At 38.1% G+C, this 14132-nt stretch overlaps 2 protein-coding genes across 4 annotated transcripts; both read right to left on the reverse strand.

Moving 5' to 3' along the window:
• Positions 1-1435: 1435 nt before the first annotated feature.
• Positions 1436-8190, reverse strand: LOC141906976 (CD63 antigen-like). 2 transcript variants are annotated; one of them, XM_074796491.1, is made up of 10 exons: positions 8097-8183; positions 7881-8006; positions 6163-6267; positions 4815-5066; positions 4205-4279; positions 4004-4108; positions 2892-2984; positions 2656-2781; positions 2491-2574; positions 1437-1910 (listed from the first exon to the last, which is right to left on the reverse strand). In XM_074796491.1, the coding sequence occupies exons 3-10, from the start codon at positions 6217-6219 to the stop codon at positions 1860-1862; spliced, it is 843 nt and encodes a 280-aa protein (XP_074652592.1). In that variant the 5' UTR covers positions 6220-6267; positions 7881-8006; positions 8097-8183; the 3' UTR covers positions 1437-1859. The 2 variants fall into 2 exon arrangements, with proteins under 2 accessions (XP_074652593.1, XP_074652592.1); XM_074796492.1 differs by lacking the exon at positions 2491-2574 and having other exon boundaries at positions 1436-1910; positions 8097-8190.
• Positions 8191-9049: 859 nt separating this feature from the next.
• Positions 9050-11963, reverse strand: LOC141907021 (phosphatidylcholine transfer protein-like). Of its 2 annotated transcripts, none has more exons than XM_074796559.1 (6): positions 11763-11963; positions 11403-11520; positions 10763-10842; positions 10297-10468; positions 10105-10172; positions 9050-10001 (listed from the first exon to the last, which is right to left on the reverse strand). In XM_074796559.1, exons 1-6 carry the CDS (start codon positions 11907-11909, stop codon positions 9906-9908), a joined length of 681 nt encoding a protein of 226 aa, XP_074652660.1. In that variant the 5' UTR covers positions 11910-11963; the 3' UTR covers positions 9050-9905. The 2 variants fall into 2 exon arrangements, with proteins under 2 accessions (XP_074652660.1, XP_074652661.1); XM_074796560.1 differs by having other exon boundaries at positions 9050-10019.
• Between the last annotated feature and the right edge of the window lie 2169 nt (positions 11964-14132).

Raw genomic sequence — 14132 nt, forward strand, 5'->3', positions numbered from 1 at the left:
AATGTTTGATGAATAGAACACATAATGAGTTATAGAATTCTGCTAGTACATACGTATTATCGTTATTTCGCTAAATCACTAAAAATGAAGTCTGCATACGATATTCTTTTTATGTAAACGACACGAGCTGAACCCGTTTCGTTATTAGCGAAAATACATTCGTCACTTCTTCGAAGAAAAGGTTGAAAATATGGAACTTATTCGATTCCGCGTGACAATTAGTCAATAGTTTTCTCTTTAAAAAGAAGATCTTATTCGGCAGGCATTGCCCCCCCCCCCCCCTGACGTACGTGGTAGTGACGGCATAGCCGAGTTGGTGAAGAAAGTATTGGAAAAACCAATGTCTAAGAACATAAACTAGGATAAGATTTCTCCGAATAGCAAAAGTGAAATGTGAATGTATGGCTTTTTGACTCCAATTGCCATCGATTTTATTTTTTTCTATTTGGTTCAGAATGCTTGTTATCGAAACCGTTTTTAACAACTTCGGTCGGATCTTTTACAAAGAAAATGGGCATCGATCAAATGCTGAAGAAAAAGAGTCAATCAGTAGTAAACCAGTTTCAGATTTGTGAATTGAATATATGACCATGAAGACGTTATACGTCCATTATATGACCATAGAGTTTCGATGACCGTAGTTTATATCGTGTGAGGATTCCACTTGTGATAAGCGAGCATCCATGACGTGGCAACAACAGTGCGCGCCGTTCTGGCAATGATGCGATCGATTGAATATAAATAAGAGTTCCGGCCCATGACTTCAGAAGTCCCTAGGTTACATACAGGAAATCTTTTACCAGTTTCGACTTATTATGAGTCTGAATTTCGAGTTAATTATGTCGAAATTCGACTTATTTTATGTCGAATTTTGAGATATTAAGTCTACATAAAAATAACACGAAATTCGACATAATTAATTCGAAATTCGACATAATAAGTCGAATTGCGACATAATTAACTCGAAATTCGACTTAATAAGTCAAAATTGTGGAAAAATTATCTCGTATGTCACCTAGGGGCTTCCGTATCGATGATGTAAGATCGATGTACGACTTTATAGTGCAACGTGAAGGGTTACATTTGGAGTAAATCGGGAAGTTCCTTATCATATTCAATAAAAATCTATCCACAATTTCTCAAACTCCATGAATGATGAATAAGCATTTCCATTCACTATCAGTGCTAGTGACAAACGGGTTCGAGTGCTGCTGGTTGCTTAGAGGGCGACACTCTAAAAGGCCATTCCTTTTTTATATTGAATGACAAAATCCGATACGGTTAGTCTTGGGGGAAGTAGTTGATGGCATGAGTCCTTATAAATTACTCCGCTTTGCTGTACTGGAGTCAAATTTGCATTCATCCAGACTACATTTAAAGATAAGATAAATATTGCAGATTTGATATAACGAGAATTTATTGTTAATAAAATATATCAATATATACATGTATTTGTCTACGTAAAAACAATATCAAGAGAAAGGAGACTGAAATAAAAGGAAACAAACGTAAAGAATTGTAATAAGAGACGATATATAAATCAAGCATTTAATCGGTGAGACAAACAGAAATAAACCGTGTCATTCATTTCCAAATATGTAAGATATGTACAAAAATAACAGCGAATCAAGTTCATTGAGTTGTGTCGCAAAATATTTCGGGAGTAGAACACGTAACTAACTATTTCGTCATGCCGTTTTACTTCGACGTGTAAAGCTGCGACATGTAGAAGTGTTGCGAACTACGAGTTTCGTATTATTAGACGTAACAAAAAGTATAATCGAAAACAATTCCTCCGAAATGGAGATTTTTCACCAACTGTTTACTCCTGTCATCCGATATCATGTAATATATTCGCGCTAATCCGACTCGTCCTTGATGATGAGTACTGCGCAAGCGAAAAGTAACACCTGAAAAATTTTTAAAAAACCGATGATCATGTTCATTATGTTGATTGTGTTGGAAAGCTTGACCCGAAACTATGTACAAGATTCAAATTATAACGATATTCAAGGACTCGATCTAGCAAATAAGAAAATAATGACCAAAACATTGGGAGGATTCAATCAAAATTACGTAATTCCCATTACGTTTACATCGTTTACAATTCATATCAAAAAGCCTAGTGCATACTATATCATGTAGAGCTATCATGGTGATACGTGTTCTGTGTGCCACCGTGAGTCCACGGTACAACGATATTATGTTAATGGGAACCTACGACCTCCTGTGGCAATCGAGGATTCCACCTATGGCAGGCAGGATCCACCAGGTTTGCTAGTAGTTATTCGGTATTCAAAATATATTTATTGTATATTTGGTGGGTCGTGATGATATATGCATTCGGGAGCCTAGAAATTCAGTTCAAAGTTCATTTAAAGCGAACTCATTTTGATAACGTTCGTCATGCCATCTGGTGGGATAGCTGGTGTTGCGGTTCCCCATTGATGCCAGCCTATGAAACTATGTTCCAGATCATTTCATACATACCTGTAATAAAATGAAGAGCACTATTATGGTTATCACCCACGGTAACTGAGCTTTAATTGCTGTCTCGATCTTTGTCCAACAACCCTGCAATGTAATTTGAAAGGAATTTGCAAAATGCGTAGGAAAAACTCTTCAGAGAACGTGACCCGGTGCGAGTGAATTTACCGTCTTGTAGTTTGAATTGGTTGAGTCAGGTTGATCGATACAAGTAACGTTCACCCAATCGCTTTGTGCCGGCAAACCCATCTTAAATCCTGGATTCTTCAACTTGCAGCAAGCAATTGGGGTCGCCTTATAGAAAATATTGAACTCAATGAATGATCCCCAAGAACAGTTTGAAAGCCTCGATTGAGGCCTTGCCTAAATACACCGTTTACACACAACGAAGGTTAGATTCTGACCTTGGTAACATTTGCTCCATCAACTGTTATTATTCTATCCCAATTCTTTGCTCCATCGAAATCACGATAATCGTTAAGTCCACAACATTGTCCCTGAAAAAGACAAAAAACGTACGTAAGTAAATTCGTTTTGTGACATAACCTGAATATGAGAAGGACTACATTGGTCGACCAGGGTACTGGGTCCTCGAGTCAAGAAAGTCCAACGGGTTAGGAGCCATCCATAAAAGACATCCACGCTATAGGGGGAGGGGGTTTTAGATTTTTTTTTTAAACTTGGGGACAAGGGGAGGGGAGGGGGGGTCAGTAGTTTAGGAACATCTTTCGTGGATAAAAGTAAAAGTAAAATCCCTCAATCCTCCAATGACTAGTTACCAGAAATTTACAAGTTATAATTATAACACCAGGTTAAGGGAATAAATGTAAATACGTTAATAAAAGTTAAGTTTTTTTATGCTGCATCAAATCTTTATCAAGTGTGAATCTTAAGGTCCACTGTCCGTCGGACAAGAGGGCGGGGGTCTTGCTGATATAAATTTTATGTGGACACGGGGGAGGGGGGTCAGATTTTCCGTATTTTTTGTGGACGTCTTTTATGGACAGCCCCTAATAGGCCACACATCTTAAACTTATGAAATCAATTTTCTATTCGACAAAAAACAACCTTTAGTTCTTTTCAGGCCCTAATTGATTTCATCGTTTTTAGCCCCGAATAGTTGTTTTCATATCCAACACACGTCGCAAATTACGAGCTGATCTCAGTAGGTAACCCCTGAAAAGAACTTAAAGTTCCTGAAAACATCTTTAAAGTGGTTTTCAGGGCCCGAAAAATTGATTTCAGCCAAAACAACTTTAAGAGACTGGAAACATCTAAAACGCGTTTTAATGACCGAAAGGTAAAAAATTCGGTGGGTGCTGAAATTGCTTAAGGCCTTGAAACAACTGAAAGTTGTTTTCTGTACTTTATATGTTTGTAAATGTTTTCCCGACTAAAAGGTTTATTTCAGTCGAAATCGAAATCGAAATCAACTAGTTTTTATCCTAATCGAGTTGAGATTTTTTTTGTGGCCCGAATCAGCCACTGCATTACGTGATTGTTTGTTACAAATTACCATCATCATTCCCATGTTCAGCAGCAGTGATCCTATATCGGCAGCTTGGTCGTTGTAATACTTGTCGATGTAGGATTTAAATTCCACGCCTAGCTTGGTTTTAACCTATACAAACAAAACACCAAGAAAATGTATTTCAATCGACATATTGCGTAAAATGTTTTGACGAAAGCGGGAAACGTTTCCTTTCGCTAAACGTACCGTGTCCTTCATCGCTACTATAACGATTATTGCAATTACTTCCGTCAGCACGACAAGTCCAACGACAGCAGCATACTGGAAGATTAATTCAAAAACATGATTATACATGTATATTTTACGTCATGAAAGTGTCTTCAAAATGATTGAAAAGTGATCAGCACAGTTTCGAAGTTGAACTAAAACATTAATTTTCAATTTTACGCTGTATTGAAGGACTGCCAAAAAGTATTCTTGGAATGGGGTTGAATAAAGAAAAATGACTTTAATATCAATGTTCAACAATCGATTATAAATATATTTCCACCATAATTACTTATGATTTGAAAAAAACTTGATTCATTTAAGAAAAGGGTGTCTTTTTTCTATGATGCAACCCCTTATAATGTGGCTTTTTTGGCAATCCTTCAATGCAATGTAAAATGGATCAAAATCGATGTTTTAGTTCAACTTTGAAAACCGATAAATTCAAGGTAGCCTGTATCGCCGAAACACTGACTGAGCTTGACCGCCTGACGTCCTCAAGCAAAGTTGAAATATACATTTAGCTTATAGATGAGAGGATTACGTAGGATTGACGTTTAAGAGTTCAATTGCGAATGAAATTACTCACGATGATCAGCATAATTCTGTTTTTATAGCAGGCTCCACAGCAACCGAAAATTCCAATGAGAAACAGGATAACGCCGATAACTATTAAAGGAATGGAGATTTTATTGATGAGCCCCATAAATTCGGAGGCAGCTTGCGCAGTGATCCCGGACGAAGAAGGAAGAGTATCGAGGAACTTCTTGAGAAGACCTTGGACCAAATCTTGGGCAAATTTGACAGCAGCGCCCAACCCCAGCAAAACTAATCCCAAAATCTGAAAAGAAAAACACATTTTCACTCACTGACTTTTTGCAACAAATTCATAAATGGCCTAGTTTAGTCAGTAAAGTAGCCTATATTTATGAGGTAGTTCCTACGATGTCTCACCAATGACCTTAGTGCCTCTTCACTAAGAAGAACCTTAATGTCGTACCACAGACACAAGGATCGTAGATCGTCGGAGATCGCTGTAGGCTACTGGGTGAAAGTGCCTCATGTACCAAAGACACCGGAAAGGTAGAGTGACTCCAGATTGTGGGTAAAACCACTTCCAGTTCCAGGACTGGATGAATACGCTTGGAATACGATGATCAAGACACCGGAGCAGTGATTTGGCTGAACACACTGCGTCGGTCAGGCATCGTCGGCATTGTGGAGACATTTTTCACGCCTTCTCGTCTTAAACTAATGTCTATTTATTAATTGATGAGACCTGTTTTTCTGGGATATTTTGCTTACTTTTTGGGGTACATACCTCATTTATGTCTTAACAGAATGCCAAAAATCGCGGACAACAACTGAATATCCGATATATTTCCAGTTCTGTACCAATTAGATGGATTAGCAAAAAGACTCCTTAAGTCCAGTTGAATGAGAGAGAAAATCCTCCATTTTGTCAAATTTCTTGGATTTGAACATTGTTACCATGCCTACGCCACCCTGATTTAGTTGTTGAGACCCCACAAGAAAAATAACTTCATTTCGTAGGCATGGTGACAATGTAAAAATTCAAGAAATTTCACAAAATGGAGGATTTTCTCTCTCATTCAACTGGACTTAAGGAGTCTTTTTGCCAATCCATCTAATTGGTACAGAACTGGAAATATATCGGATATTCAGTTGTTGTCCGCGATTTTTGGCATTCTGTTAAGACATAAATGAGGTATGTACCCCAAAAAGTAAGCAAAATATCCCAGAAAAACAGGTCTCATCAATTAATAAATAGACATTAGCAGTATTTGGCGCAGACTCCAATTTCCGTGTTCTTTGGTCGAATTTAATGGTTCCTTCCACTCGTTGCATTGACATTGGGCCTATAAAACTTTCTAACCGAGGTTTTTGTAAGAGCACTTTAAAGTAGGCCTACTTACCGTCCAAAATATGTTGAAGCCTATCAACAGGCATCGGCCACATCCTAATAAACCCATAGTTTGTTGTTAAATCGAAGAGATATTTCGTCACGTCGCTGCAAGTATCTGTAAAAGAAATAATTCCCCTGGCGTAAGTCAAAAATGTTGAACGAACGGACTTCAAACAAATCGCTTAATCTGATAACTGCTTTATCGTGCCTCCTCTTGTTTTGTCGATACGTTTTACTTTAATTCGTAAATGTGGTACTTGTCTCATAGCAACAATAACCATTTCAACTGTTTGAATGAGTGCTGAAAATAGTTGTCGAATCCCAAATTTGGACAGGGTTTTTCCGTGGATTACCCGTGGCTGGATCGAGGGACTTGATCGAGGGATCGAGTATGTCGGTTTCGGTATTTCGGTTTGTCGGTATGTCGGTTTGTCTTGAAAAGTACACAGCCGAATTACTCCTTTTCTAAAAATGTATCTTTGAGCGGGGAACTATTCCATATGGTGGCTGATAAGGGCCATAGCGTAAAATTCCTGGTATGTAAATGAGGGCGCCAGAACGCCAGAACGCCAAAACGAAAAAAAAACGTCAAATTTTCTCTGAAAGTTCGTTTTGGCGCACCAAAACAACGAATATTCCGTTTCGGCGCCCCCGCCAAAACGAACTTTCATTTTGGCGCCCCCGCCAAAACGAACTTGCCAAATTGAAAAAATATTTTTACTGTTGTTAAATGCTTGTTTTGACGGGGGCACCAAAACCGAAATAACCGCGCCAAAACGGAATTTTCTTTGTTTTGGTGCGCCAAAACGAACTTTTAGAGAAAATTGGACGTTTTTCGTTGTTTTGGCGGGGGCGCCAAAACGAAAGTTCGTATTGTCGGGGGCGCCAAAACGGAATTTTCTTTGTTTTGGCGCGCCAAAACGGAATTTTCTTTGTTTTGGCGCGCCAAAACGAACTTTTAGAGAAAATTTGACGTTTTTCGTTGTTTTGGCGGGGGTGCCAAAACGGAATTTTCTTTGTTTTGGCGCGCCAAAACGAACTTTCAGAGAAAATTGGACGTTTTTTTTTCGTTTTGGCGTTCTGGTGTTCTGGCGCCCTCATTTACATACCAGGAATTTTACGCTATGGCCCTTATCAGCCACCATAATTTTGCTACGATGAACCGGAAACCACTTCCCTACTAATGAGACTAAATTTTAACGCGACGAGGATCGATAGTTCCCCGTGTTTGTACAGGTAATGCCAATCAGTATGAGTTGCCATGGAGAGAAAGAGTGTTGCTGTCGAGGTAGTTGATATTTTCCCGATGTTTATCAATGCACGGCCAGTAATCATACTGATATTGATAAGCGACGAGTAGCGATTTACTATTTAATCGTTATACAAAGGGTAGGGCGAGGAGGCACAACACATCAGTATCCAGTTCCAGATTGATTCGTAGAAACTAGTTAGGCCTATTTCTAATGATTCAACTGCGGGCTATACAGCTCCATGTGGCCCAAATCATTTGAGTTTTAACTCTGAGAACTGGTCCAGACGCCTTGGGTGTAAAATTTAATACATACATATATTGGAAATCAGTTGAGTCGATTCTACCTGAAATTTAATTCTACTGTAAAACTGGCTTCATAAGCTCCGGGAATTTCGAGATATTTTTAATACATTATAATACAATAAGAAGGATATAAAACATTGAATATGTGAATGGAATATGAGCCTGGAACTTACCTTTTAGATGCGTGGGAATGATTGATTGGAGCCTCGCCACCTTTTCCGTCCGGCGTTTGGAATTTGACAGACAGGCCGAGCAAGCCGAGTTAACTACTTTCCTCAAACAAATGACGAAGACGAATTCTTAAATGAAAAATATATAATACAATCGTCGAGGTTGTAAATACGGAGAATAACTGCGTGCTTTTTGAAAACTAACACTCTAACCCTCACCATTTTCCATAAAAAGTCATGCTTTGTATTGTCTAAAAAACCGGTTTCCAATCTGCACAATATACATACGCCAATGTCCCCTACATGGATTCAAAACACGAGGAGTGCGTCTATAGCAACAGCCGCTATTGAAACCAATGCCGTAACTGCCATTTCAATGACGCATGCAGTACCGAGTTGGCTTCAAGAGGATAGGATCAGGCCTATTCGGAATAACCTCATTACAACGAACCCCGTTGGACCAGACAATACGTTCGTTATATCCAGTATGAAATTGATTGAATTGTGTTACTTGGGACGAGATTCTATATTTATTATATCTGATCTGATGAATCGTTGTATCCGAGGTTGCACTCGTACGCATACACGCGTATTTTTCGCGCGCGTAATAATCTGCATCGCCCGCTTTAATGTGCCGCCGGTTGATACCAAAATACGCCCGCACGACGATGTCTACTTGAAAGTGTTTACGATAAACTGTCTGGTGGTTATAGTTCATTTTTCAATAAAAACAGTAACAGGGTTTCGCCTGGACGATCAAAATTGGAAAAGTCCTTACGATAATGAAGATCATTTTCATTCTAAATAGATTTACATTTGGTCATGATGATTTTATTTATCCAAATCCAGTATCCAAGAGCAGTGGTCCCGGCTGCAGATAAGGATAGAAGTACTAAGTAAATGTTGGCGGTTTTGACCCTTAATATCTGAATTAAGAATACATGTATATCGCGGTTCTGAATCGTGTTAAAAATTCACACTGGTCTTCCGTCATTTCCACTTCCGGGGGCGAAATCAACGATGAGGTTTCCAAGGTATTTCGTTGAGCTTTTTCCAACCTTAAAATTCTCAGCAATCCCGAACTCGAAGATCAACAAACACTATTAACAAAAGATATCGTTTCTTGCGTAATATATTTCTGTTTGATTTTAAAAAAAAGAAAGAAACACGTACATACACAATACATAATTATGTACTAACAAAACATCGCCTACACGATCACAAAACATTGAAAGAGAAATTGTACCGGCATTATCAAATTATGACATTAGATATATTGAATTATGAATCTCAAGTCGGTGAATATTACAAAAGGGTTTCTTTTGACGGAGTAGTAAATATAAGACCGGCGCCGAGTTACATATAGCGAACGTCTACTGTAAACTGTAATTTACAATGTGATATACTGTAATAAATCGACTAGATTTGAATTTAGCCCCGTATACACTATATATGCATATCGTAAAACGAGGGACATATAATATATATAGGGTGCCTTGAAAAGAAATATCACTCTGATTTAATTCTTTTTAAAGAGTTATGTAATATAATCAATTTGTTCTAGAATGAAGCCATTGGATGTTTACTTCATTCTGTTAAACCCATGAAAAATGATGACGCAACTGATTGCTAAAAGGACACAGATTGAATTGGTCATATTGATCGTCTTACCAACTTGCACTTGTGATTATGAATAAGGTTGCTGATTCGATAAAATAAACCAACGTGTAACTCAAACATAAACAGTTTCATACAAAAACTTGATCGAATATTGCACGTTATATAATCTCAATAGTCAATAATCAATAATAGTCAACAGTTCCTGATTAACTTTTAACTCAGATTCAGATTTAATCAAGAACTATGGAGTCGGGCCAGGTCTTTTGCGATCCCTTATGGTCCCATTGCCGAAAATCAGGATGACGACAATCACGAATCCGAGCATCAGACTAGAGAACTACCACACCGGACAAGCGGGTCCTCGTTGAGGTACGGTTTTGATTGTATGGACGACTGCATCGACGTTCGTTATTCGCGTCCATTTCCAGATTGTGAATGCGCGTCGTATTTAGGATAACAACGGCAAGCTGTCTGCATTTGACTCAAGAACTTCGGAACACCAGTCTGCAAAAATCACCACAACTACATGTCATTTTATAAGTACGGCTTTCACTGTAAAGACGATTCTGAAAGAGTGAATGAAAACCACAACACTAAAAAGTCATACCTTAGCCCCCCAGTTAATGAGCCACGTTGGAATTGAACCACCTGGATTATCGAAATACTTCATGTACGCTGCAATGCATAATTGAAAAAAAAGTTTCGACTAAATATCAACTAAAAAAGAACAATTTCTATATTTCCCGTATTCATGTGGACAAACGGTCTGCATATGTAACAGTAAACAGTATAAGATTACCTTTTGAACCACGTTTACCATCAGATGTCAATGCACAGGTTTGTACATAGTCGGTCACTCGTACAACGCCTGGTTTTTCTGGTACCTCGGACAAAGTCACTGCTTTCACTAGAATCACCCAGACCTTCTGACCATCGATTTCTAATTCCCGAAGTTCACGAGCGTAGACATACTATCAAAATCATGTTAAGTAGTCAGCACGGATGTAATGTATTTTCTGGAAAGTCTTTAAATCCTTTCATTCTCAAATCAAAACAAAAATAGAAACAGCCCATAGGGTCCAGCTTCATGAAAAAGGTTTAAGCTTAAAAAGGTTAAGTTTGACAATACAAAATTGCCACTGGCGAGTTAACTTTTTCGTGAAACTGGACAAGAGTGTACCTATGTCGATGTCAAAATTTGGTTAAAACTATGTTTTATACAAATCGTAATGGCTTAAATAATGTATGTTTAGGTACAAGGATACATCTCTATTAGACATTGGCCAAGGAAAGTTCACTTCCCAATAAATTGCCGTTCCACCTCTTGTTGGAATTTCTTTAAGCTCTGTTAAGAATATAGAAGTATCCCGCCCTTGAGATTGAGTGAATATTGAATATTTTTCAATTTTGATTGATAAAAGAAAATTACAACATTGACTGACTTAAGTGAATGTTTTACAACCATTCAACATTTTGGGGGAAATTCTGAATATTTTCAAAGACAAGCCAGGGATGACACAGGGGTGGGTCCAGATGCGGCTCCCGTCGCTACTCTCCGGTACCCTTTTGAAAAAACAATGGCAATATCATTCAGGGTAATTTTTCCAAACGCAACTAATGAGACAGAAGTGCAATAGCTTTAATTGATTCTCATAAATGTGCAAGAAATTGTATGAAAATGCACCGAAATTTCGAAATTTCCAGACCCCTTGTTTTGGGTGCATGGATACTTGACTTGCCCGTCTTCAATGCCCTTTTCATTTCTTTTAAGAACTGTAAAACTCTGCCATTGGATATACGCCCCTGTTACCAGTAATTGAATCAATATTCATTCATAAAAAAATAGCTGAAAATGGCATCTGCAAAATGTCCAAAACAAGAAGTGTAATTAGTTAAGTAGTTTACCCTTCACAAAGCTATCCCAAGTTTTCCTATATTCCAGATCCATGTAAACTTGTGCACATACTTCAGGCAATACATCATCCAGAATGCCGTAGATCTTGTATTGATATAAACCAGAGTCCTAAAATTCAAATCCGAAACCTTATCGAAAAACAAACATGAAATTCACAATAACAGATTAATTTATTCATTCAGCAGCAGCTTGAGGAGTGTGTAAGTGAAACGGTCCGTGCGGTTACTGACAATTGTTGTGGGTTCATTGCCACACCCCAAAAAACAAGGAGTATATAGGAATAAACTTTCTGAGAGAGAATAAAGGTGATGATGATACATGTGACATGTGTGATAAACGAGTGTGATTACCGAATCAAAATTCCGATATATTTTGACGTCGTGCGATTCAGTGAAAAACTCGTAGCCTTCACCCGGTGTCGGGGGCCGGTCTTGCCTCAACGCCGCACAAGCCGACTCGAAGTCGAACTCACTGAAACCCAGCCCTAATGTACTCATTTCTGCGTCGGCTAAGCCAGGTTTGTAGTATATACCGGTTCCAAACAGTTAACATTGCATTTTTGTAAATAAAGTAAAATAAATTCAACAAACGCGGAAGTATAATCGAGCAAAGCGCCGCCTCCAGGTCGGTTATCCCTAATTTTCGGATAAGATATCGCTAGTGGCCGGATTAGGCATTATTACTAGCTTCCCTGTGTATTCTAATAGTCGGAAACGATGAGACAAGCACCGTAACCTATTATACAATCCAGACTGGAGCCCACTGCGACACATAGGCCTCTCAGCACTGAAAACAAAATTCGGAAAAAACGAAAATTCAAAAAAGAAACACTATTTACTTCGAGTTGCCCGCGTACGCGTAGACAACTCCAATTTTTCATTTTCATTTTTCATTTCCCTAGAACGTTTTCTGAGTTATTAGGTAACCCTTTTAGTTTGTACGCCAAACTACGGATATTATGAAAACAATAACGACAGTAGACACGAGTACTAACTGACAATGTCTTAGCAATTAAGCAAACAGAAAGTCTTTTATATTTCCCAGAGGAATCTCTATTTAGTCACGGTCTATAATAGCACTAACACACCGAGTGCTGCTAAAATATACAAACTCGTTTGTCCACGCAGGGTCACACATAACATTAGTACTGACGTCTAAATAACTTGCGGTCTGCAATGTTTACAAACGGTCAACCAGACTAAATGACTAAATGAAGAACCAATAAGACCGGACGCCCGACGCAATATTTTTCATCAATCGCCAAATATTTGTAGATAGACAATCGTCAAAATATAGTTATTGCAAGGATTTTAACGCAAACAAACTACTGGAATACAAACGTTCAGAGAACCACGACTAATTCTGAAAATAGGGCCTACCTGTATTTAAACGACGAGTTTTGGCCTATAGGCGCATAAAACCAAGCGCAGTATTGACAAGGTACGTTCACATTTTATTTCCATTTAGTAATTTGGTATAGGCGGTCTCATGATTTCATTACTCTACTTCTATCTATTAATCTTTTTATAGGGAATTCAGAATGGGTAGCGCGGCTTGTTGCGGAAAATGTCTCCTTATATGTTTCAACATTATGTGGGGAGTAAGTAATGAAAATGATCCACAACGTTTTCGAATATCAAATTTATACATATTTACCTCATAATTTGGAAAATGGCTTATATATGATTCATATTGAAGGATAAAAGCTGTTATGTAAGAAATGAATCAGATTTGAGATTAATCTTCCTTTTTAGATTGTGGGATTGATTCTTCTGACGGTTGGCGTTGCTCTTCGGTTTATGAAAGATATCACCAACAGTCTTTTGGCTGCTATGTTCAGTTCCTTGCAAGGAAGTAGCGGGACAAGTATGTCCGAGGCATCACAGCAATTCTTTACATACTTGGCCGAGCTGTCGACTCCCCTGATCTGCGTCGGTGCCGTCCTATTCATTTTGAGTTTCATCGGCTGTTGCGGAGCTTGTTATAACAGTAAAAAAGCATTGATTGTTGTAAGCTAAATTTTCACCTATCGAATAGAAATTCACGTTGTACCGGAACCGCAAACATTTAGATTTTTCTTGCTTTTTAGTACGCGATAATCATGGGAATTTTTGTGTTGGGGGAGATCGTGACTGTGATCGTGGTCGTGGCCATGAGGGATCAAGTAAGAAAAACTTGATATCATTATTAATTGTCGAGTGACTTTGATTGTTGAAACAATAGTGTTAAATTTGACCATGGAATCAGTCATAAATATACATTACTAGTTGAAAAAGGTAACAAATAACCCCTGCAATAGTGTGATAGCCGTTTTTAGTGGAAAGTTAAAAAAATGATTTCCCTCTTTTAGATAAAAGAGAAAATCCAAGCGGAATGGCAACTTTACATCAATGCACACTACGACACACTTGCAATCGATTTAGGATCTATACTTCTGAATGTGGGAATGATGATGGTAAGTACAATTATGTTCATTCGACCCATTCGTCATGGTCGGACACGCTTTTCAATATTAGAACACGTTTGTGGTAATGATACAAAATTTGGCGTACGACTTAAAACAACCATGAAAAAAATTAATATTGTGGAATTCATAAGCTATTAAGATAGGATGAAATCCAATGAATATTTAAGTTAAAAGATTCGTATGAAATGAAGAATAAGAGCAAACAAAAACCTTTGTCGTAAGTTATAAATGATATACTGTAAAAATTAATGGT

This window comes from Tubulanus polymorphus, chromosome 6 (genome assembly GCF_964204645.1).
Source record: "Tubulanus polymorphus chromosome 6, tnTubPoly1.2, whole genome shotgun sequence".
NCBI classification, from domain to species: Eukaryota; Metazoa; Nemertea; class Palaeonemertea; order Tubulaniformes; family Tubulanidae; genus Tubulanus; species Tubulanus polymorphus.